Source organism: Manduca sexta, chromosome 28, assembly GCF_014839805.1.
Source record: "Manduca sexta isolate Smith_Timp_Sample1 chromosome 28, JHU_Msex_v1.0, whole genome shotgun sequence".
NCBI classification, from domain to species: domain Eukaryota; kingdom Metazoa; phylum Arthropoda; class Insecta; order Lepidoptera; family Sphingidae; genus Manduca; species Manduca sexta.
The window spans coordinates 16,599,685-16,623,700 of NC_051142.1; the positions used below are offsets into that span (position 1 = coordinate 16,599,685).

A 24,016-nucleotide genomic window follows, 5' to 3' on the forward strand; every position below is an offset into this window, starting at 1 on the left:
GCTTTAGTGGTCCTCGTACCGTGTACAAATAAAATAATAAATACTTATATGAAACAGTGACTTGAAATAAGTACCTACGACATCTTTTCCTAGAAACTAGCAAATTAATGGACTACCTAGATCAATTCGAAAATATTATGTAAGAATATGTTCTAAAGCCACATTGTATGTACGCAAATTTCTCCGAAAGCCATGTGTGTTTCGCAAACCAGACACAGACTGAATTACACATATCTTTGGTTATATACGAGTAGGTACAAGACATGCAATCATAGGCAGATAGATACTTAATTTGCTAGGATCCCCCCTTCGTCACGTTGTTTCAACCTACGTTTTAGTATCGTTTATTGTTTTTTCTACACCATGTTTTTTACGTCGCATTAGAGCCCTCATAAGCTTAGGTACTACTACATAAAGTATGACTGCTGTGCTGAGACCTCAGAATTGCATAATATTATTTTCTGAGTCGGGTGAATTCATAAGATTAAGTTTTTCTGATAGAAAATGCTCGGTATTGGCCAGAAGTTTAAATTAATAGCCGGTAAATTGCAATGGACTCGTCCCTTGGTAGTATCTACAACAGCGTCTAATATAACTGATAAAATGTACGACGAATGAACCCCTACTTTTCTATGAAAAAGAAAAAACATCGCGTCTTTTTATGCTTTGTTAGGATTTTTTGTTTTTATGTACCGCTACGGAATAAAATAATAATAAGATTTTGTCCCAGAATCATAATTACGTAGCACGAAACGTTATTTCATATTTTTTATTGTAGCAACACTACAAAGAAATGTCAGTTCTACATTCGTCTACGATACGAATAAAATTGTTAATGAGAAAATTAGTGTAAATTCTAATATAAAAACATAGCTGATAGTTAATTATACCGTGACAAATAACATTGCACGGCATTTTTAACCTCAAACCATATCGTGGTAAGTTTACATTGATGTATAAAAACGCATTTTCGATGGATGTCAAATTGTGTAAGGGAATTATTTTTGTTATTTCTGCTGAGTAATTTCGCATCGGGAACCGGGCTCTGGCATCACGGGCTTTGTTTCTTATGCTTTGTCACTTTGCCAAATTTTAAAACTACGCACAGCTGTAATTATTATCCCAATGGTAAAATTTTTCTGTTCATATTTTGCAGTGCCGTGTGGTTCCTAGAATTTTGTTTGTAGAGTTCTAAACCATTACAATGTGTCAGTTGTAGGTTCCCTCGCGAGTTATTTTGTAAATAAACAAAGTTGATGACTTGCAAGCTAGAACCCAACCTAGATATTTCTAATTTGAATAAAATCATTGTCAAAGGCTTTTGCAAAATAGTGTCAAAACGATAGGTTATTTTAATCGTTTTTGTATTATACTGAATGTATGATGGTAGAATGTAACAATATAAACTCTGTTGTATGTTGTTATTTCAGGTAAACTATTTTACTACAAAAAAATTGAGTCTTCCATAAAGTACAGGTATACAAGTTGACAATAAGGTATAGCTTTAAAAATTACAGCCAATCACAACAAATTGGAATTGGAATCTTAAATTATAGATTTAAGTGGTACACCACACTAGTGTGCTGCTATTAGCCCAATGAAGCAATAGTTCAAGTAACCCTATTGTTACATTCAATACAATAGATATTCCTTTATTTACTTACTTCTATTACTTATTAAAAAAGAGATGATTCCCACTGAAGTAAATATAAAAAACAAGGAGTTGTGAAGAAGTCCATACTAATATAAATATAAAATTTATTATCATACTTCTACTTAAGCACTTAATCATTATTCATGGAACTTGGTATAGATTAAGCTTGGACTTGCTACTGTCTTCCTTTTAATTATACAGTGGGGCCAGTAGGTTAGCTTATCATAGAAGGGTCCTATATCAATATTTGTTGGGGGCTCTTCAGGGTAGTGTGAACTTTTTTAATGTAGGTATGCTGACGATGCGCCAAGAGGGGCCCCATATCACTAATATGCCTGATACAGTGGTAGCTATACCCCTGAGTGGGACCCTTATTCTTAAAAGGGTTTTCTGGCAGAAGGAGCCATGAGAAACACCTATAAGTTTTATATTTTGAATAGACACATATATCATTTTTATTACAATGTTGATAAAAGGGCAAATTCATAATAAAACATGTTTTAATTTGCTAGTGAGCATTTATTCTCAGCACTGGTGTTATAAAATAAATAAAATTGAAACCTGTTTTGGGAAAAAAGTAACTGAAAAACATGAAATAAGACAATCATGTCTATGGTATAACTTAAATTTAGTCACAAATATAGAGATGATTTTAAGTTTGTTATTATTCTTGCAGGTGCATGTTAAGGATCTCCAATGATGTCCCTAAAGCCTAGGAATATAGACTTCCAAGAGACATGGGCGAATCTCAAGGAGACAGTAAGTTTACCAGATATTTGCATACAATACATGCAATAAGACAGTAGGATCTCTTAATATGTTTTAGTATCATAATATGTAAATGCAGGTTTTACTATTACTTTAAACTCCAACCCCCTTATTCATGGATGTTATTTATCTAAGGACTGAGCATTGCTGTGATAACAACTCTGTTTCTCAGCTTTGTTTATCTGTCAGCTTGCTGTTGGTTCAACTTTGTTTATCTGACAGCCGACTAGATTCAAGTTGTATCTCAATATTGCCAATCACAACAGCCCTATGTCTACGCACTGCCAAGGCTGCCATACCGTCGGCACTGAGAAACAGTCTTGTTATCACAGCAATACTCCGTCCTTAGATAAATACAGTTTATGAATAAGGAGGCAAGTCTATTCCTTAACTATGAAGGCAGACATGCAATCAGTGCGCCTAGACTACGTCATGTTTATTAGTGTTAGTGGAGTGCTTATTGTTAACATTAGATAGAAATCCCAAATATGCAAAAACAATTGCAGAATTGATCCTAAATTCTTACAGCACAAAAAACAAGTAAACAACAAAAGCAAACAGATTGTAGATTATGTATGAATATATTTTGGCAGGTTGCCACATTTGTGCATACATGTTTCCGTATAAACCAAGCGTAAATTCGCCAATTCACGATACCTCTCGTATTTTGGATGATCATGAGGAAGCTAATTGACCTGGTTATTAACATAAGTGCTAGTTCACACTAAGACGCATTATATTCAAATGCTTGTAAGTTAGTCAATTACAAACCAACTTAAATTGATTTTGCTCATTTTGTCACATATTTAAAGTTCATTTCTATTTGCAGGTGGCTGGAGTTGTGGGTCTGAAATCTGTGGACCGTATGGTGTGGAACACTCGTTTCTCTGACGTGTACGCTCTTTGCGTGGCTCACCCAGAGCCGCTAGCTGATCGGCTTTACGATGAGACCAGGTGACAGATATTTCTTACTCTTTGCTAAGCCTCGGGTTCTTTAATACAGCCAAGAAGACTGGTAATTTTTGTAATCTACAAAATAATAATAGTTATTGTCATATTTAATTCTAACTATTTGTTGCTTTCTATATATAAATCATGTCATAAAACACGTGTGCGCATAAAAGTTACCGCGATCCGTCGACCCCACGTTGGGCGCCACTGCAGCGGTACATAACTAATGTTGTGGTAGGATTAGCTCCCGGAATAGAGAGCCCGAGACTGACAGATTTTAAACATCGTAAAGATTCCGAAGCGATAACTATTAAATATATACTTATTTGTTTATATTTTGTCATCAGAAACTATTTGGAAGAACATGTGTCCGGTCTTTTGCAACGCGTCCATGGCACTACATCGTTGGAACAGAATGATCACAACGATGGGCTGCTCACGAGGTAAGCATACAATATTATATTTGGAATAAACTGTACTTACAGGGTACGGATTGACTAGAGACTAGACATACAAGTTTAAAAAATAATTTATAATTATGTTTTATTTTTAAGATACGTGATAGCATGGCGTGAATACAGCCAGGGCGTGGCGTATCTTAATAGTCTGTACTCATACTTGAACTTGCAACATGTGAAGAGACAGAAGGTAAGCAGAGGTTATTTTCGTATCACTGAAAAATGAGATCTTAAAATGAAAAATTACATAGATTTATATTACGTTTCTGGCAGTGGAGTCAGAAACCTCATAGATTCCACAAACTGACTATGTCGATAAATATAAATAAAATGCCTTGCATTAAATGACTTTCCGACTAATTTGTTTTTATTCACCAAGATCGAAGGATCCATTTGTTAAACTTTATATTCTGTAGAAACCAGTTAACATATTATTGATTGAACACCTTTTTTGTCATCAGGTGCCAGATGCGGAAATTATATACGGCTCGGCGGCGACTGTCAGTTGTCCCGAACACGATTCTAGACAGCTTGAGGTTAGTACTTTACCCTAAAATGAGATAGTGTTACACAAAAACACATTTACCGTTTACAAAAAATCATTATTGTAATTGTTTTTAATATTTTGTTATGTTTACGCGAATGTTTGACAATGAAATAATATTTTTTTTCGGAATTTATCCCGGTTTTTTAGTCATGTGTGTGGGGGCATGTAGGCTGCTAAATCTTCGAAACGTGGGGAGAAAATTATCATGTAAGAAACTGCTTTAAAATGCGAATAATAGTTTTATTTCAATGCCATTCTTATGGTTCAGTTTAAATCCTAGAATAAACATCTTGGATAAACATCTTTTTATGACACCCTGTATTCCCATTTCATTCCAGGTTGGTGAACTGGGTCTCGATATTTGGGAGCGTGTCCTGGTCAGGCCCTTGGCTAACGCGCTGACGTCACGGATTGTAAACGCTCTAGACGCGGCGAGGACTCAAACCCCTGACCCACAGCATGCGGATACACTGCGCACCGCGATACACAGCACAGTACATGTGAGTCGTCGTTCCTTCACTTAATGAGCTGATATTCAGCGCTTGGTGATACATACTCTGCTCATTTGAGTCACTATGTATTGTGTTCACTTGCATTGTATTGATTACTGATTGGCATGTCAGTGCCGCCATTGCACCTGTACACTAACAAAACGTGGGTACAGTCATCGCAGGTCTGCTGTGTATAAAAATGGCTGTTGTTGTAAAGTGCATAGGGTCCTTATTTATGTTTCTGTCATTTATAGTTGTCAGTGCACTCAATGTGTTTAACAATGGCACGTATCGTTAGGTGCGTAGGGTCCATCCATGACGCCCGTGTGTTGTGTGCAGGTGCGCAGTTTCCGCGTGCGGTCGCCGCTGTCGCTGTACCAGCAGCTGGTGCTGGAGCCGTACCTGTCCGCCGCGGCCGCGCACCACGCGCGCCTCGCCGCCGACCTGCTGCAGCACGGCGACGTCTCGCACTACATGAAGCACGTGCTAGAAGGTAATAATTCACAAGCTGCTGACACGGCACCTAATGATTTATTGTTTTTTTTTTTTATTTTACGGCTCTGGAAACTGGTCCTTGGAGTCACATAATGCTGTAGTATACTTTGGTTATAAAGTAATATCTGTAATGTAAATATATACTATCACTGCTTGGCTACGGTTTCTTATACTATAGAGAAGGTAATTTCTCAGGTGCTCAAATATTTATGAATTTTAGTGCTTATTCTGCATCTGCAAGTTCAAGTGATGTGACTGCACCTAAATAAACTAATAGTATCACATCTATAAAAGTTTGGCTGCTGAAAAGATTTTTCAAAGTCAAATACTTGTACTGACAGTGATCAGCCTTTAATAAGATAAGATAGGGCTATTAATAAAAACTGACAGCCATTAATTAACGTGACTGAAATTTTATATATCACAGTAATGATCAACTTTCTCCATATACCGAAGGTCTGGAACGCGAGATTTCCTTGGGCAGCCGTTTCTTACACCCCTCCTCGTCGGAGGCTGTGAGGGGTTGCTACGAACAGTCCGCAGTGTCGGCTCACCTCCCGGCACTGCACGCAGATATAGAGAGACTGCTGCGCGAGGCGTGCCAGGATCATCCTGATGCTGAACAGGTTTGTTATTGTAGCAGATGTGGTAAACTCCCAATGTCTAATATAAGTGGTGAGTCTACGTGATCAGTGAACATGTATAATTTGAAGGACATTGCGAGTACTTCAACCAAAGATGATGTTTTACCATGCTATTTTTGTGTGAATTAAAGTCTTTTAGGGGCTCTAGTTAAGACTTGATCTATCTACTTATGACTGCAATGTAAATCTGTCATATGTCAACTAGTTTTTTACCTGTTAAATGAATGCTTATTACTGGGAATTATTTCCTGACATAAACCTTAATTTTTAAAATGATCTTATACAGCTCTAGATACTCGCCTTTGACGCCGTTTCTGAATAGTTAAATATCAGTGCTGTTGAGTCATTTTTAGGTGTAATAATATGAACTCTACATGAGAATTTCGAATGTATAAGGTCTTTCAACCTATACTAGGCAATCATAGTGGACTAAGGCCTAAACCTTCTCAGTAGTCGAGGAGGCCCGTGCTCAGTGAGCAGTATATATGATTTGGGTTTGTGCGTGCAGCGTCGCATGGACCTGTCGCGCATGTACCAGCTGATCCGGCCGCTGGGCGCGGCGGCGCTGCGGCCGCTCGTGGACGGAGCGCGCGCGCAGGCCGAGGCCGAGGGGCGCGCGCTGCTGCGGGCCGCGCGCCACCACGACGAGGTACACTGCACAGTAGTACACACAGTATTAAATCAAAACCATAAGATAAACAAATGGAATAATCTCTTTAGATCCAAATCGAAAAATTTCACAAAATCTCCTATCCAGATAATACCGCTGTTATTTTAAAATCACACCCTGTATAATGTCTTACCCGTTCACAGGCACACACGCATTTCGTGAACGCTATGCTGTCCCTCCACGGGAAATACAGTAAACTGTTCACCGAAGTATTCGACGGAGCGCAGGCTTTCACTGGGGCTCTAGACAAGGTATGCATTGCTATGATCTGTAAGGCATTCTTTTAAAGAAGTAGCTATTTGCCGTCCCATTCCTTGTCTTTGCTTATGTAAAGACTGATTTTTTTATGATTATCTAATGAATGCCCAACATATTGTTTACCCTCGTTTTAAGTGACACATGTTTGTACTCCAAATCACATATACTCTCAATATTAACAGCTTTGAATGTAAAAAATTTATAAATACAGTGCATTGATATTACATTGATTTATCAAGTGATTTGAATACAAAAGGAACATTGTGGCAAAAATTTTAATATTTTTTTTCAAATAATAATAAATACTAGATTTAACACTTTGCAGTGTATGTTGTCTACAATAATGATATAAGGTGCGTTGTCGTGTGCGCAGGCGTGCAGCGCGGTGGTGAACTCGCGCGGCGGCGGCGAGCAGTGCGCGCGCGCGCCCGAGCTGCTGGCGCGCTACTGCGACTGCCTGCTGCGCAAGCGCGGCGCCGGGCCCGCGCCCGACGGCGACGCCGACGACAAGCTCGCCGCCGCCATCGTCGTCTTCAAGTACGTCGACGACAAGGTCGGTACCACTTCTACTTCACTATGGGAAAATAGACAATTATATTATCCTTGCAATTGAAATTTGTGGACAATATATTATCTTAATTCAAAAATAATCTCGACGAAATAATTAATTATTGTTGTTTTTTATTTATAGGACGTATTCCAGAAATATTATGCCCGAGCATTGGCCAGAAGACTCATCCATCAACTCTCAGCTTCTATGGAACAAGTTAGTCGGAATCGTATTTTCAACTTTCATGCTAAAATTTGACCCTTGAGTATTGACAAAAAATATCCTATATTATCTTCATAATAAACACTAGAATAACTTTAGCAATTTCTTAATTTATATAAAATCTGTAAATCCCCTAAGAACCCTTCTTTAGTCGGTGTTCTCTTCTCTAACGTTTGAAAAAATCATTGCGCTGAACCCATATATTAAAGAGTTAATATAATATATGAATTTCAAAACATAAACACGCATTCTTCTTTTCACTATAGGAGGAGGCGATGATAAATCGTCTGAAGGCGGCGTGCGGCTACGAATTCACCAACAAGTTGCACCGCATGTTCACCGACGTGGCCGTCTCCGCGGACCTCAATGCCAAGTTCCAACAGCACCTCAGAGACAACGACCTCACCATGAACACCGGCTTCTTTATACAAGTACCGTTATCTTTATGGCGTGAAGTCAGTCGCGAGTTGTGTGACACTTATTTAATGAGATCGAAATTGTCTACAACTTAATAATGATCTGAAGTTAGTCACGAGTCGCGTGGTAGATATTATTTATTAATTTCGAAAACTTAGATGTTACTGGAGATTTGTAAGCTTTCGATATTTTGTTCGCTTACTTGAACAAGAAGCTTACCACAAGGCAGTGTTTGATTGTTAGCTAGTGTACTCATTAGTTTACGCCGCTTATCGTCTGTGGCAGGTGCTGCAGGCGGGCGCGTGGCCGCTGGGCGGCGCGACGGCCCCGCTGGCGCCGCCGACGCAGCTGGAGCGGCCGGCGCGGCTGTTCGAGGCGTTCTACCGCGCGCAGTTCAGCGGCCGCCGCCTCGCCTGGCTGCACCACCTCTGCACTGGCGAGCTGCGCACCAGGTGACCATACTACCTGTCGCACTTATTCTCTACACAACGCATTTCACGAATAAATACGACTCGTATTTTAACATGTTTACTGATTCTGGCGACCACAAAATATATTTAATACTGTCTTACCAGATTTGGTCCTTCGAACTGGATCATAGTTTCCAATCGCGGTTATAATGCTATGGTTATATATAGATATAAGCTCGTAAGGTATATCTTACGAGCGTCTCTTTCACCATTAGAAGTTAGTTATAATAATGACCAGGATTAGTTCTTAACCAAAATTTTCACCACAGATACACAGCCAGAGTGTACCACATAAGCGCCACCACACCACAATGCGCATTACTCCTAAGCTTCGAGAACACTGACGAGGCATCAGCACGGGAGCTCCGGGAGACGCTCCAGCTGAACGGTGACGCATGGACGCGTCACCTCCGACCCCTACTGGATGCGGGACTACTCCTGGCTACCGGAGAAGTGGAGTCAGAGGACGAATCGGCCAACGGCACTCTATCACTCAATCTCAACTTCTCCTGCAAACGCATTAAGGTCAGGCTTACGTGCGCCTCGGCCCCCAACCACCAGGGCAGCAGCGGCGGGGGCGGAGTGCCCGCGGACGGCGCGGAGCCGGCCCACTGCGACGACGACAGGAAGATGTATCTACAAGCGGCTATCGTCCGTATAATGAAGCAGAGGAAAGTGTTGCGGCACACGGAGCTGATCCAGGAGGTGGTCTCGCAGGCCCGAGGGTCCTTCGCCCCCTCTGTAGCTATGATTAAGAAGTGTATAGAGGCGTTGATCGACAAACAATATTTGGAGCGAGCCGTCGGGACTTTGGACACGTACTCATATCTAGCCTAGGATTAGTATTGCTTAAACTTGCATTGATGCGTTGTAAAGTTGCGTTCGCAAAGCCAACATACGGGCAACTTTTGACGCGCAACATGTATGGCAACATTGTACAACAGTGGGGCGTTTATTTCCAGACATTTTAATGACATGGTAAAGGCAAGATACAGAATAATATGATGCTGTGTACATTACGTATTGCACGTCAATTGTTGCTCTGTGCACGAGGCTTTATTGTTAATTTTGTTTGAGAGTTATGTTATTGCATCTTAAACCTAATTTCTTGTACTCAAAGCAGAATTTCCCGTGTCATGTGTAAATCAGTGCTCGCCCTACCCTATCGTTTAACTCTTATTATAGTTTACAAAACAAGGGCATAAGGTCTTGAAAAAAAATATATATCAAGGAGTCATCAATTTATTTGTAAAGATTTGTAATTAAATATATTAAATGACTGTTTGCGTTTGTTAGTGGTGACATACCTCATATACTCAATGAAGTGACCGTACAGCGAAATATTGAAAACTCAAGTTGCCTTTTGAATTCGCCTAGTGTACAACGAGGAATGCCGGCACAATTCTAGCGACCAATGAGTGACGCAACGTCTCTCGAAGTCGTCATAGACTGCACAATACTGACCGTTTTAGACGGAATGTACACAATTGGGACAAGTTCAAAACCTGATAAAATGGAATGGATTACTAACAGGATGAAGGGATGATTTATACTGGCTTGACCAGGAAATTAAAAAAACGAGTTTTGCGAGCGCTTTTTCGTCACAAAATAAATTGTCATTGAAATTACTTCGATGTATCAACATGGCGAGGTTTTTATTTTACTGGTCAGGCTATAAATACTCCCGTAAAACTCAGTTCGTAAGTCGAAGTGAAAATATTACCGATTAGATCAGGATATGAAAAATACAGAAGCTATTATTTTACAAACATGCATTGTGATCACGTTCATTCCTCATCTAAATACTCGATCGCAATCACGAATAATGATTCTCATACGTGTGATATATTAATTTTGCGTGACTCATGACATGTGAGCCACGCTATGTATCACACGTGACTTCATAATGTGTAACTGTACATTAAATAAGTTTTTATTTTATATAAAAATCAAATAATACAAAACAAAAATATTATAACTTAATGTAATATATTTTTATTTAAAAAAAGCATAGACAGCCGAAACGAAAGGTTTATTAAAAAAATATATAAAAAAAAACTTACTTAATTCTTTCTAATTTTGTAAAGGTTACCCCTCAAAACTTGTTTTGTTTTAAACCTTAATTTTTTTGGTCATCGTGTGACGTGTGTAAACACATTACTCGCGTCTCATCTTACGGTGGAATTGTCTGATGTGCTATCCTAACTCCTTTATTTTCGCGGGGAATCAACGCGGTATCGTTACCGCCACTAAGGGGTGAGTGGAACGATTACGTTAGTTTCATCGGTCTTACGGCTTAATGTCGATACTCAGGAGTATAGCATCTACCGAGCATTGGACCGAGTCCCTAACCCTATGTAACCTAAAATCCGTGGAGCGTATATAAGAACATCATGAACGTGTAATTCACGTGTATAATATAAGTTTGGTTCTCGGCTGTCTGTGTATAATTAGCTGCTCGTTTGCCGTAGATGTAAAATATTTAATAAACATTGTACCGACATTGTTTATTCTTGTTTTATTTGTCCGCTCGAAGCACGGGCAAGTAATTGGTTTTTATTTTCTTTATATACAACTGGATGATATCAGCAATCCACTTATTTAATGGTCAGAATCAAAACTGCCCAGATATCGTAACGACACCCATGAACCATAGACTAGACACCTTCCTACAATGGTTAACGCTAATAAAAAATAAAATAAATATGGGAATGACGTATGCTATCAAACGAAAGATATCTATTAATACAGTCTACAATATCGTTCAAACCAGATTATTAACTTCATAGTGCTTAGCAGGCAGAGTAGACAAAACCATGATTATGTACACAGACGGACTTTTTCATGCGAGATCAAAAACATCCACGTGGAATACATAATCTATACTTATAATAAATCTGTAGAGTGGTCAATTCTGTACATGAAATATATTTCCAAAATAACTATCAGGGGGTGATTAGGGATCGATACTGATGCCAAAAATGCAATTAGTAAAATTTTTGTGTCTGTCTGTATAACCATTATAGAAACAAAAACTACTCGACTGATTTTAACGAAACTTGGTACAATTATTTGCTTTGAGCTGGTTATAGTATACTTTTCATCACGCTACAATTAATAGGAGCAGAGCAGTGAAGGGAAATGTTAGGAAAACGGGAGAAGTTACTCCATTTTTTAAGCTTCCGTGGCGTGTGCAACCTTAATGGTTAAAGCTACACAGAAATCATGTATGACGGAAATGTTCTCCTTAAAATTATATAAAAAATATCCCACGACAGTATATGTCTATCTTTTATGGTTTTTTGAAGTCCGAAATCCACGCGGGCGAAGCTGCGGGCGGGAGCTAGTTTATAAATATTTCTTGACCCGGAATTACATTTGTCGTCATTTTATAAAGTCTTGATGTCAGCAATCTGCGTAAATGTGTCTCAAGTACAAATAACCTTAATTTACAACAGGTCTCTTACAAAACTAATAAAATCACGTTCCAAGATAAATAATTACCTACATTGCTATCTTTACCTAATAGAGCAAAAAGATATGACACGGCTACTTACATAACATAGATAAATAATTTAAATAAAAAATATGGATCTTAAATGTAATTCTGAGTATTGCTATGGTATCTTATTAAATATGTGAAAGTTAGTTTGTCTGTCTGTTTACTAACTTACGGATAACTTCTAGGATATTGTTAATATTTAACGTTTATTCCAAGGATATTAACGACACATTATTAAAGCCTTTCATATTGATTTTTTTTTATTTTAAATAATGCAAAAATAGGTCTAGAGACCCTTCCTAACCGAATTTCTGCCACGGCGGCCAATCACAACGGAGATCAGCCAGGTACGCAGGACATTATAGTGCACAAGTGTGTGCGCAATACACAAGTGCACTCTCTATTCCTTTACTCTCATAGTCCGGTGAGGCGGCAATCTGACATGACCGGAGAGAGATCGGGTGCAGGACCAACGGCTTTACATGCTTTCTGAGGCACGGGGGCATCCCACCGCCAACATCCTGACTCCGAGCTGCGACTGAGTATCTTTTTAAGATGGAAAATCCCAGTCACAGCTATTTTGGCCCGACCCGGAATTCGAATCCAGGTCCTCAGCGCGGTAGTTATACAATAGTAACTACGCCACCGACGCAGTCGAAAGCAAAAATAGTGACCACACGAAACAAAACTGACCCCCAAAATGGCTAGAACGAGCCGTCATATATAGGATTTACATTGTTCTATGTAACCAAAGCCGCAACTTACAACTAGTTTCGTTGCCTAACAAGTAAAATAGTGATTTACATTGATAAGCGCAATAACGTTGCAAAATCGATAAGGAAATGAATATAGGCCGACGATTCGATTGTTCCGGTATTGATCGAAAGTTTACACCAAAATGAGGGCGGTTGTGATTTTATGTCTTGGTGTGTTTTTACAGGTAACTTATCTTTATTAAAATATGTGGTGTAATTAAATTATTTTAATTCGAATGTGTTTATAAAATGAATACAAAGAACGGGGCTTGTACGATTTTTTCTTTTCTATCAAATCAAAGTATAGGATAAAATGTTCGTGCACACATTTATAAAAATTGCTGTGTGCGTAAAAGGGACAAGTGTAAGTTATATTTTTGTATGTGTTCATAACCATATTAATATAACATGGTATAGTATTTACGTTGCATTTTAGGTAGTCGTTTCATTGAAAGTAACAGAATTGTCTGTTCGCGGTAACAAGCAAATATCTATAATATCTAATATATGTTATATATTTTTTAAAGCCGATTGCAGTTAGCAAGTATGTTTTTTTAATAAAGTAATTTATATTTTCTTCGATGTTGCAAGTGAATTCCTCATCAAATTGTTTTAACACTTTCAGGGTGTAACAGCACAATATCTTGCGGCGGCACCGGCGGCTTACTGTCTCCCTGCACCAGCCCCAGCCCCTTTAATCCTCCCCGCACCAGCTCCCTGCGCCCCGGCGCCGTTATACCTGCCGGCGCCTGCCCCGTGTGCCCCGGCCCCGTTAGTTTTACCAGCCCCAGCCCCCTGTGCTCCAGCGCCGTTAATCCTTCCCGCACCAGCTCCTTGTCTCCCCGCACCTCCATGCGCTCCCGCTCCCTGCGCTAATATCCCTGCTGCATTGGCCGCCGTAGCGCCTGCACTACCTCTCCTAGCTCCAGCCTTAGCCGAAACGTTGTCGGCGTCGATAGCTGCAACACTACCTCCATTGTTAGAGGCGGCTTTGCCTACAGTGTTGACGTCAGCTTTGTCAGCGGCGGGACCATTGCTTGAAGCAGCAGTGCCTTGCGCAGCGCCGCTGAGCCTTCCTGCTGCCCCTCTGCCGCTGCCCTGCTCGGCCGCTCCGCTAGTGTTGCCGCCACCGCCTACCTACGCAGCGCCATTACCCGCTTCGCCTTCTTACGTTTATGCGTCCCCGTTTTGTTTATAATAAAGTGTTTGTAAGGAGTAATTTATTTGAATGTTTACATTTTAATAAATAGTTGAAAATATTATGTCTTTCAAGTTAAAAAAACATTCATGTCAATAACAACAATCAATTCGTTATTCCTCGTGGGTCAGACTCAGAATTCACCACATTTTTTGTATTATTATATATTGAGGAAATCAGAGACGATAAAATAAAACCATAATTAATAATAAAAAAAAATCATTTAATAACTTTGGTTACAGAATTTAAATCAAATTAAATTCCTAACTGTACATGATACCGACTCGCTAAGTTCCGAATCGCTTTTTTTAATTTAAAAACGAAGGAACTATAGCGTTGCCGCCCCACAACCAACATAAAAACTAAGCTGAAATCAGATATTTCGTAAAATCACTAGGCATCATGCGGTAAAACTATGAATTACAAAACACACGGGACACCGATGCTAAATCCTAATATATTGGATGTAGAACACTTAAGCATTTTACCAAATACCCGATTTCGTATAGCTAAAATATATTGAACGGCATTGGTCGAAAGTTACTTTTAGCGCCATCTACAATTGAGTAGAGCAAACCTTCACCCAGTACGTAAGTAAGGCACTGCGAATTCAAAATAGTCATAATAAGTACGTGTTAAAACTTTTCGTCCAATACTTCTCAAAAATACAACAAATAATAAAAAAGACAAAAAATTCAAAATAAACAAACTACTTCTAACTTATATTAAGATATGCGTAATAATTACAATAATAATACCACAGTTTGTGACGCTCGTGATGTTGTTAGCAAAATTATTGGACCTGGACATTAAAGGTGGGACCGAAAATACATATGTTTAACATTAATTATTGTTCTAAAGAAAAATGTTGGCATTTACTGAAAGAGGGTATTATATCAAAACTGAGAGCCTGTTGATGTGAGCAAAGGCTGCAAACACTACATATTATAAGAAATTTGGAACTCCAAATTGTTGTGAAAATTTTAAATCGTTATTTATGGCATAATATCTACTGAAATGCGCTCTTCCCCTAAGTAAATCAATATATATTCAAGGGTGACACACTTTCAACTAAAAAAAAAATCTGTTGTATGGAAAAGAAAATACAAAATTAGTATCCAATATTTCCGCTAACAACATCCATGTTCTGACTAGATTACGATTTTTGGTATAATGAGATTCTATCTCAGATCACAAATACAAATTAGAGCCATTCATTGACTTGAAATAAATTTAAAATTTATTTTTCCTACTAAAATTATTGTGTAGAGATTTGTTCTGGTATGGCCTAAAGCTACTGAAGGAATTTTGATGCATGTTTCATTATTATGTTTGCAAAATTCCAATAAACATAAAGAGGTAGATAACAAAAATAAAATTAAAAAGACTAAAGTCACTGGCACCGGTATACAAGTTATGAATTAAAAGTAAATAAATCATGAAATAGATTCGATCACAGACCTCTTCTATCTTTTGGTACTTAATATTATACAGTTTCTCTTACGATGCTGTTATCATTATGCAATGGTATGCTGTGCCTTAAAATCATAATTATTATCTCGAGTCGAGTAGGGCCTTTAATTACGAATTTTAGTTAACCTGGATATGATGCGATACCTGAAGTGGTTCAGCATTATAACTATGAAAAATTTACATCTCAAATATTGTGTCCATGATCTGAGATTGGAATTTTGATGCATTTTAAGACAATCGCTTGTCACAAAAATATCATTTATAGATATATTAAAACAACTTTTCGCAATGCCATTTCGTTACACTTACTAAGCTCTATATTCTAATCCTTGTATGACCAACAATAATCAAAAATCTATAACTTTTTAAAACAATAAGGTCTAGAAACCAAGTGCGCAAATTAAGGAACTTCTGAAAAAGAAAGAGGACGCACTTTGAGTGTTAATATTTTTTTATGTATCTGTACAAATTTATTTGTGATTTGTAGGTTGATTTTCTTGATATCATTTTTATTAAACTACTAGCTTTTGCCCGCGGCTCCGCCCGCGTTATAAAGTTTTTCAGGCTAAAGTTTTCCGTTATAAAAGTAGTAGTTTCCCGGGAGCCTCTCAAACTGTCTCCATACCAAATTTCATCTTAATACGTTGGGTAGTTTTTGAGTTTAACACGTTCAGGCAGACAAATGCAGCGGGGGACTTTGTTTTATAATATATTTTTTAGAACTTTTTAAGAGGAATAATCCCGTCATACATCATTGTTGCATAACTTTAATCGTTTACGCAGCGCACGCAACGGAAGCTCTCAAAACTAATAATTTTTCCCCGTTTTTGCAACATGTTTCATTACTGCTCCGCTCCGATTGGTCATAGCGTGATGATATATAGCCTATAGCACTCCAGGAACAAAGGGCTATCCAACACAAAAAGATTTTTTCAGTTCAAACACGGTAGTTCCTGAGATTAGCCATTACTGCTCCGCTCCTATTAGTCATAGCGTGATGATATATAGCCTATAGCACTCCAGAAACAAAGTGCTATCCAACACAAAAATATTTTTTCAGTTCGATCTGATAGTTCCTGAGATTAGCCATTACTGCTCCGCTCCTATTGGTCATAGCGTGATGATATATACCCCATAGTACTCCACGAACAAAGAACTATCCAACACAAAAATATTTTTTCAGTTTGAACCGATAGTACCTGAGATTAGCCATTACTGCTCCGCTCCTATTGGTCATAGCGTGAAGATATATAGCCTATAGCACTACACTAATAAAGAGCTATCCAACACAAAAAGAATTTTTCAGTTCGAACCGGTAGTTCCTGAGATTAGTCATTACTGCTCCGCTCCTATTGGTCATAGCGTGATGATATATAGCCTATAGCACTACACTAATAAAGAGCTATCCAACACAAAAAGAATTTTTCAGTTCGTACCGGTAGTTCCTGAGATTAGTCATTACTGCTCCGCTCCTATTGGTCATAGCGTGATAATATATAGCCTATAGCACTCCACGAACAAAGGGCTATCCAACACAAAAAGATTTTTTCAGTTTGGACCGGTAGTTCCTGAGATTAGCCATTACTGCCCCGCTCCTATTGGGTATAGCGTGATGATATATAGCCTATAGCACTCCAGGAACAAAGTGCTATCCAACACAAAAATATTTTTTCAGTTCGATCTGATAGTTCCTGAGATTAGCCATTACTGCTCCGCTCCTATTGGTCATAGCGTGATGATATATACCCCATAGTACTCCACGAACAAAGAACTATCCAACACAAAAATATTTTTCAGTTTGAACCGGTAGTTCCTGAGATTAGTCATTACTGCTCCGCTCCTATTGGTCATAGCGTGATGATATATAGCCTATAGCACTCCACGAACAAAGGGCTATCCAACACAAAAAGATTTTTTCAGTTCAAACACGGTAGTTCCTGAGATTAGCCATTACTGCTCCGCTCCTATTAGTCATAGCGTGATGATATATAGCCTATAGCACTCCAGGAACAAAGTGCTATCCAACACAAAAATATTTTTTCAGTTCGATCTGATAGTTCCTGAGATTAGCCATTACTGCTCCGCTCCTATTGGTCATAGCGTGATGATATATACCCCATAGTACTCCACGAACAAAGAACTATCCAACACAAAAATAATTTTTCAGTTTGAACCGGTAGTTCCTGAGATTAGCCATTACTGCTCCGCTCCTATTGGTCATAGCGTGATGATATATAGCCTATAGCACTACACTAATAAAGAGCTATCCAACACAAAAAGAATTTTTCAGTTCGAACCGGTAGTTCCTGAGATTAGCCATTACTGCTCCGCTCCTATTGGTCATAGCGTGATGATATATAGCCTATAGCACTACGCTAATAAAGAGCTATCCAACACAAAAAGATTTTTTCAGTTCGAACCGGTAGTTCCTGAGATTAGTCATTACTGCTCCGCTCCTATTGGTCATAGCGTGATGATATATAGCCTATAGCACTCCAGGAACAAAGGGCTATCCAACACAAAAATAATTTTTCAGTTTGGACCGGTAGTTCCTGAGATTAGCCATTACTGCCCCGCTCCTATTGGGTATAGCGTGATGATATATAGCCTATAGCACTCCACGAACAAAGGGCTATCCAACGCAAAAAGAATTTTTCAATTTGGACTGGTGGTTCCTGAGATTAGCGCGTTCAAACAAACAAACAAACAAACAAACAAACAAACTCTTCAGCTTTATATAATAGTATAGATTTAATGGGCGCGGCAAACAACTCCAATCAGTTCAAGTTCAATGTTATAATTCGATTGGCTTAAATACATAAAAAGCTGACGGTTATATATTTGCGGCTTCTAAACGTTATTTCCTTGATATTTAAACTTTTTAATCTCAGAACAGCGCCAAACTGTGGCATTTTCCGTAAAAAAGATGACATTTTCTTAGTAATATAAATTTGGCTATATATTGCACTACATCTAAAAATTTAATGGCGTTTTATGACACTTCCTTTGACAATTTTTTAAATCTAATTATAATATCTAATTCAGTACATACTGAAATAAAAAATGAAAGATATATATTTAATTGTGTCTTTACATAAAGGAAAATCTGAATCTTGACAAAAATAATATTACGTTGTATTATTTTTAAATATGCTTCATTTTATTACCAGTAAGCTTAATTAGAGCAAAAAAATTAATATGTTAGATAAGTGCGAATGCATTATTTCCAGAAAGAAAAAGAGACACTGTAATTCTGACAATTTCTGCCAGAATTTTATAAATTAAACAACATATTTTTTGATAAAATTAATAAATTGGCTTTGCAATCCAGATAAAAAAAAACTTAGATTTTGTAAAAATACGTAATTTTTTGATTTCTTCAATAATACTTTATTGAAAATCACTGGTATAAAACTGGTTCTGTTAAGATTATCATTTATTTTGGGGATAAATACCTGATATTTTCCCCAATTTTTTTCTTACATTCTGTAATAATTTCATATTGTGTGAGCTTTAAGTTCCAAAAAATGTATTCGATCCCAACAATAATTTGTTTAATAAAAACCAATGTACCTGAGCAAGATTGACAATGACTTATCGCTCTACCAGGACTCGGATAACAGCTAACCGGCATCCTCCCCTTGTGGGACAACAGGTTGCAGAGAATTGCACTACGATACGTGTCCTTTGCTTGACTTAAAAGGTAATTCCAAGGCGTCACTGGGAGCACGGCCGCGCAGCCAGATATTAGCGGGCATTAATATAATTTATCAACATTGAACGTTGCAAAGTTAAGAGTAGAAATCATTGTGCCGCTACGGGCAGTTCCAGCAGCCATTATAAAGCAATTAGGATCCTCAGGGTCATTGGCCATTTTAATTGATATGACGTAGGGAATATTGGACCCGGATCATGAGAGGTTGAGAAGGTATCAGCAAGTTGGAATTTCTCGTAGACAATGGAGGCTTATCGCCAGCAAAACACCTCGACATAGCAAAGGAAAAACGAACTTACGCTCTGTGGCATACAGTATATTATATACACACATTTCAATAGTTATGTGGTTTGAATTTGAATCAAGTTGATTCATTGCTACGCGCCGCGCCGTTTTAAAATATTTACTTTATGTAAAATAGCTTAAGTTCAAAGAATTGAGTCGAAACATATTTGTATGACAAATATGGCTTAGGAATGATTGAGCTACATTGAGTAAATTTAAATTGAATTTACTTTTGTATTCTCCGTCGCTCGCTTTAACGATGAAGGGAAACTTGGTGAAAACATATATAAAACTAAGAATTTCGAAGGTATGTGAAGTCTGCCAACCCTCACTAAGCCAGCGTGGTAGACTAAGGCCTAAACCCTCTCAGTAGTAGGAGAGGACCGTGCAAGTATTGGTTATTTCACAATATCCCTAAAAAGTAAGGTCTATCGTGGAAAAAGCATTATCGCACCGACTCGATGTATCTTTCCGTAAAAAAAAACTCAAGTTATTTTTTCAATATAAGAAAAAAACCGAATTCACGGAGTCTGTTTTAAATCATCATAAATTCCAAAAATATACGTACTATAAATAGTCTATTTAGAAACAATAAAACAAATGAATACTCAAGCCTTTTTTTCAATACAAAAAAAATACCGAATATCTATTTCAGGCTATGTATCAACTGCAAAAATTTAAACCATAATAAAATAAAATTTCATTAAAAAAATCAAAAGCACATTTAACACAATGACCACTAAATGAGCTGATGTATACAAATTTTCAATTGGTACTCAAATTCCTAAAACAAATACGACTAAATGAGCACATATACCAATAAAATAATCAATTTTGGTCAGAGTTACCCCACTTCGTAATGACGTTACCCCGGCGGCCAGCCCATCTGCCTGCCGCCCAGCACGTGAAGATGGAGATGGTAGACGCTTTGTGCCCCATCCCTGCCGTTGTTTACTACGAGACGCCACCCTGACGGGGCACGCTGGGATCCCAGAGAGCGCGCCACCAGCATTAAATGACCTAGGAGCTGTGGATTAAAAATGTGACTATTAGGGGTTTTTTTTTCAGGGATATTGGTTATTCTGCTCAGTATTACCGCTGCGTCTGAAAGCCCTTTATGGCGATAGGCTCGCCGCTTATCACATTATGGGACGAAATACACATGGCGAATAGAGTGCCCTGGTTGCACCTCTGCATATCTCTTGTGGGATAGGCAGGCTGAATGTCTATGTGTGCATGCGTGCATGTATGTAATAACTTCTTCATTTGCCGCCTTATACCTAGGTTACAAAATTACGTGACAAAAACTACGTAGGTAGATTGAGCTTGTATATACAGTCATTAAAACTTGAGGCTTGGGAGATAAAATCTATACCATTCCCTTTGCAATTATATTTATCTATAGACCAGTATATCCATCGGAACATAATATTTACATACATAGATTTTCAGCATTAATCAAATGAAAATAATAAATGAAATGTATTTACTCCATAAACTGTCTTAATTTTATATCACCACATAAGACATATCAAGGTAAATGTATTGTCATTCAGTACATCAGTAATTCCGCGTAGCGTTGAGACATTGTAATTAGATGGCTAACAATCAGCCGACCGCTAATCGTCATTAATAAAAACTACGCATTTTAAATACGTAGACATGCACAAGCAGGCCGTGTGAGTAACACGACAGGTATGCGGCTAAATAAATATGCGCTGATAGCGACGATTAGGTGTGATAAAACTTACTATCATTAGCTATCACGCGTGTTTTTAATTAAATGCCTCTAATGATTATAATTTTCCCTCCTTAGGTTAATTTTACCAGGTGTTGTTTTCTTTTTGGCCCCCGTCAGTCAACTACGGGAAATCTGCGAATTGGATAATCGGATCCCCCGGCTTGGCGACTGAAGGGCCCTAGAGGAATATTGGGAAGGCATATCTGGGGAAAGAGAAGGAACCCTTTTAGGTTCGGAGGAGGGGAGAAGGCCAGAAAATATTTGCGAGCCCTCATAGCCCTAAATGTGAATTGGCAACCACAGGTATATAATTGCCTCAGGGGGGAAACCAGATGCGGTTGACCTTAAACCGGCCATCCTTTCTGCAACATGTTTGAAAATATGTGTTGCGATGATTAGGAACGAGAAAAGGGTGGTCAAAAATATTGCTAATGGTATACATATTTATTATGGTTTATTAAAGAGGATATAAACATATAAAAAGTTACTTAATTGTAACTTATTATTGTTCATAAACACCCTTAAAACTAGAATCATCAATAAATTACCATAAATTCTTGCAAGGTTCCATCCCATAAAACCTCTATGAAGTATCAACTTAGTTGATGAACAACTAACAAACTCGCACCATTTCTCAAGTAATATTCTTTTCACTTGAAAGTCAGATATATAAGTGAATTAATGTGGAATTGTGTATATTTCTAAACTTTGGTAACCACTCATCCTAAGTGACCTACCACCTTGTTTGACCAGCCAATACAATAAAACATAATATATTTCCTCTTAAATAAAAGGTATGCCAAAACACACATAGAGTTTGGTAAATTTATTACTGAAACATGTGAAAATTGGGTACACCATATTAAACACAAATTTTATAGTGTTACTCTAAAATGATAAATCACCAATTACCTACCACAAAGGATTCGAGCCCAAAAACTCTTTACTTACACAGCCTGAACATAATTCTACTAGATTGAAGATCATCATCTTTCTTCCAGCAGAGTCCTGAATATATATAGAATAGTTGCCTCAACAGAGTTTTTTTTTAATTATTCTTATCTAGGTATAAAGTTATGGTTATAAAACAAAAGGTTTCAAGCTCAGTCAAAAGAAAATTCTTAGTTGTGTGTGCACATAGAAAAGAAAATTATTTGAAATCCAAATAAATATATTTAAATATTAGTGTAGTGAATTAAAAAACATCACTGTTTGCATTATGGGCTTGGCAAAGTGACTGTCTACTATATCTGAAGGTAAGGGATGAAGCATTTGCAAGAGTATTGTTCTTCAAGACAAGAACCTCCCTTCTAAAGAAGCAAAATTATTATGCTAGCCTGTTCATATTTGATCAATGTTGTGACAGCCACTATTATTATATAGATAATTTTGATTGAATATGGATCAGTATTTTAAAGTAGATAGGTGTTTTTAATATTGTTATAAAAAAATGTTTGTCGAGTATTCAAATTTGTACCCAACATATTTTTTTCATTTATCACATAATTTTGAATTAAAAAAGGTTTGTGAAATCATATATGCATAAGTCATATCTTTCAGTAATCATTTAATAATAAAGGTGTGAGTTACCTACTTTTTATTTTGATGTAAGTACAACAAAACCATATCACAAATAAAATACTTACAATAGGTATTTACACTAGGATCTATTACAATCGCATAAAATGGTGTTAGAACATGTAAGACTTGCTAAGAACATGTTTGGAATAAACAATGAGGTGAATTAGTATTCTGAAAATGTCTCCACACAGAAAATACATGCCTACTGCTATAAATTAAAGGCAAAGAAAATAGAAAAACAAAGTACACTTACATACATGATACTTGTTTAGATTTTCGTCAATAAACTTTTACAATTAACGTCACAATCAAGACATCACAACTAAGTAGCCTTGTATTTATTTAATTAAAAACTTACATAATTTATCACAACCGCATTCCACATTTAAAAATTCCCGCCGACTACTCGATTCGGTCGGGTTATACATACCTCTAAATCACTTTGTTGCGCATCTTGCAATCTTGGTATTCTTCGTTTCGGAATAACCAGAAAATGGACAGGGGCTTGTGGAGAAATATCGTTGAAGGCCAAACATAAATCATCTTCGTAAATAATGTCAGCTTTTATTTCCTTGGATATAATCTTATCGAATATGGTAGGTCCCGGCGCAGCAACACTCTGCGCCTGGGCACGGCGAACCTCATCACTATATGGCCTTCGTACTGCGATCGCGGAACCACGGGATAAATCGTATATATTCGTTGGATAACTTTTCTTTAATCTGAATTTAAGAGCACGTTGAAAAACTTTGTTAAACATTTTTTCAAACATTAATGTATATTCCCATCTTCACACTACACACATAACTTTGACTTTTTTCGTTTGACATTGACAGATTTTAGATAGTAGGGTTGCTACGATATAAATTATAAAACTACTATAATAATAATGTTATACATTGATTTGGAAATTATTATAGAACATTTGAAACACAACTTTAAAAAAGCTTTATGATAGAGAAACATAACGTTTTATAACATTGTATTACACAGGAAATTTACTATATTAATTAATTAATAAAAAAAAGCCTAAATAAGAAAATAATGGAAAAAGCAATGTATCAGGTGGTAAGTCTCTCATATGTGAGACTTCGCCTGGGTAGATACCACCGTAATGTCTATTTCTGCCGCCAAGCAGCAGTATGTAGTCACTGTTGTGTTCTGGACATAA

General features: G+C 37.5%; 3 protein-coding genes across 6 annotated transcripts; 2 read left to right on the forward strand and 1 right to left on the reverse strand.

Moving 5' to 3' along the window:
• Window positions 1–784: 784 nt before the first annotated feature.
• Window positions 785–11,103, forward strand: LOC115456156 (cullin-2). Of its 3 annotated transcripts, none has more exons than XM_030185084.2 (17): window positions 785–938; window positions 1,431–1,476; window positions 2,331–2,413; window positions 3,252–3,376; window positions 3,721–3,816; window positions 3,928–4,021; window positions 4,293–4,367; window positions 4,717–4,878; window positions 5,209–5,362; window positions 5,821–5,990; window positions 6,517–6,657; window positions 6,822–6,929; window positions 7,310–7,489; window positions 7,628–7,702; window positions 7,975–8,139; window positions 8,411–8,577; window positions 8,865–11,103. In XM_030185084.2, exons 3-17 carry the CDS (start codon window positions 2,351–2,353, stop codon window positions 9,430–9,432), a joined length of 2,343 nt encoding a protein of 780 aa, XP_030040944.1. In that variant the 5' UTR covers window positions 785–938; window positions 1,431–1,476; window positions 2,331–2,350; the 3' UTR covers window positions 9,433–11,103. The 3 variants fall into 3 exon arrangements, with proteins under 3 accessions (XP_030040944.1, XP_030040946.1, XP_030040945.1); XM_030185085.2 differs by lacking the exon at window positions 785–938 and adding an exon at window positions 1,011–1,128; XM_030185086.2 differs by lacking the exon at window positions 1,431–1,476.
• A 1,561-nt stretch (window positions 11,104–12,664) lies between these two features.
• On the forward strand, window positions 12,665–14,075 carry LOC115456157 (vegetative cell wall protein gp1). 2 transcript variants are annotated; one of them, XM_037444909.1, is made up of 2 exons: window positions 12,665–13,216; window positions 13,478–14,075. In XM_037444909.1, the coding sequence occupies exons 1-2, from the start codon at window positions 13,166–13,168 to the stop codon at window positions 14,048–14,050; spliced, it is 624 nt and encodes a 207-aa protein (XP_037300806.1). In that variant the 5' UTR covers window positions 12,665–13,165; the 3' UTR covers window positions 14,051–14,075. The 2 variants fall into 2 exon arrangements, with proteins under 2 accessions (XP_037300806.1, XP_030040949.2); XM_030185089.2 differs by having other exon boundaries at window positions 12,668–13,037.
• Window positions 14,076–18,729: 4,654 nt separating this feature from the next.
• LOC115456155 (histidine triad nucleotide-binding protein 1) lies at window positions 18,730–23,684 on the reverse strand. The gene is made up of 2 exons (XM_030185083.2): window positions 23,276–23,684; window positions 18,730–20,550 (listed from the first exon to the last, which is right to left on the reverse strand). Exons 1-2 carry the CDS (start codon window positions 23,615–23,617, stop codon window positions 20,389–20,391), a joined length of 504 nt encoding a protein of 167 aa, XP_030040943.1. The 5' UTR covers window positions 23,618–23,684; the 3' UTR covers window positions 18,730–20,388.
• Window positions 23,685–24,016: the final 332 nt, after the last annotated feature.

Coding starts and splice junctions, on each gene's coding strand:
- LOC115456155 (XM_030185083.2), bottom strand. CDS start 23,617: ATGTTTGAAAAAATGTTTAACAAAGTTTTTCAACGTGCTCTTAAATTC. Junction 20,551..23,275: donor CGCAACAAAGTGATTTAGAG/GTATGTATAACC, acceptor TTTAATCCACAG/CTCCTAGGTCATTTAATGCT.
- LOC115456157 (XM_037444909.1), top strand. CDS start 13,166: ATGTTCGTGCACACATTTATAAAAATTGCTGTGTGCGTAAAAGGGACA. Junction 13,217..13,477: donor TGTGCGTAAAAGGGACAAGT/GTAAGTTATATT, acceptor TAACACTTTCAG/GGTGTAACAGCACAATATCT.
- LOC115456156 (XM_030185084.2), top strand. CDS start 2,351: ATGATGTCCCTAAAGCCTAGGAATATAGACTTCCAAGAGACATGGGCG. Junction 4,022..4,292: donor AACATGTGAAGAGACAGAAG/GTAAGCAGAGGT, acceptor TTTTGTCATCAG/GTGCCAGATGCGGAAATTAT. Junction 8,140..8,410: donor ACACCGGCTTCTTTATACAA/GTACCGTTATCT, acceptor CGTCTGTGGCAG/GTGCTGCAGGCGGGCGCGTG.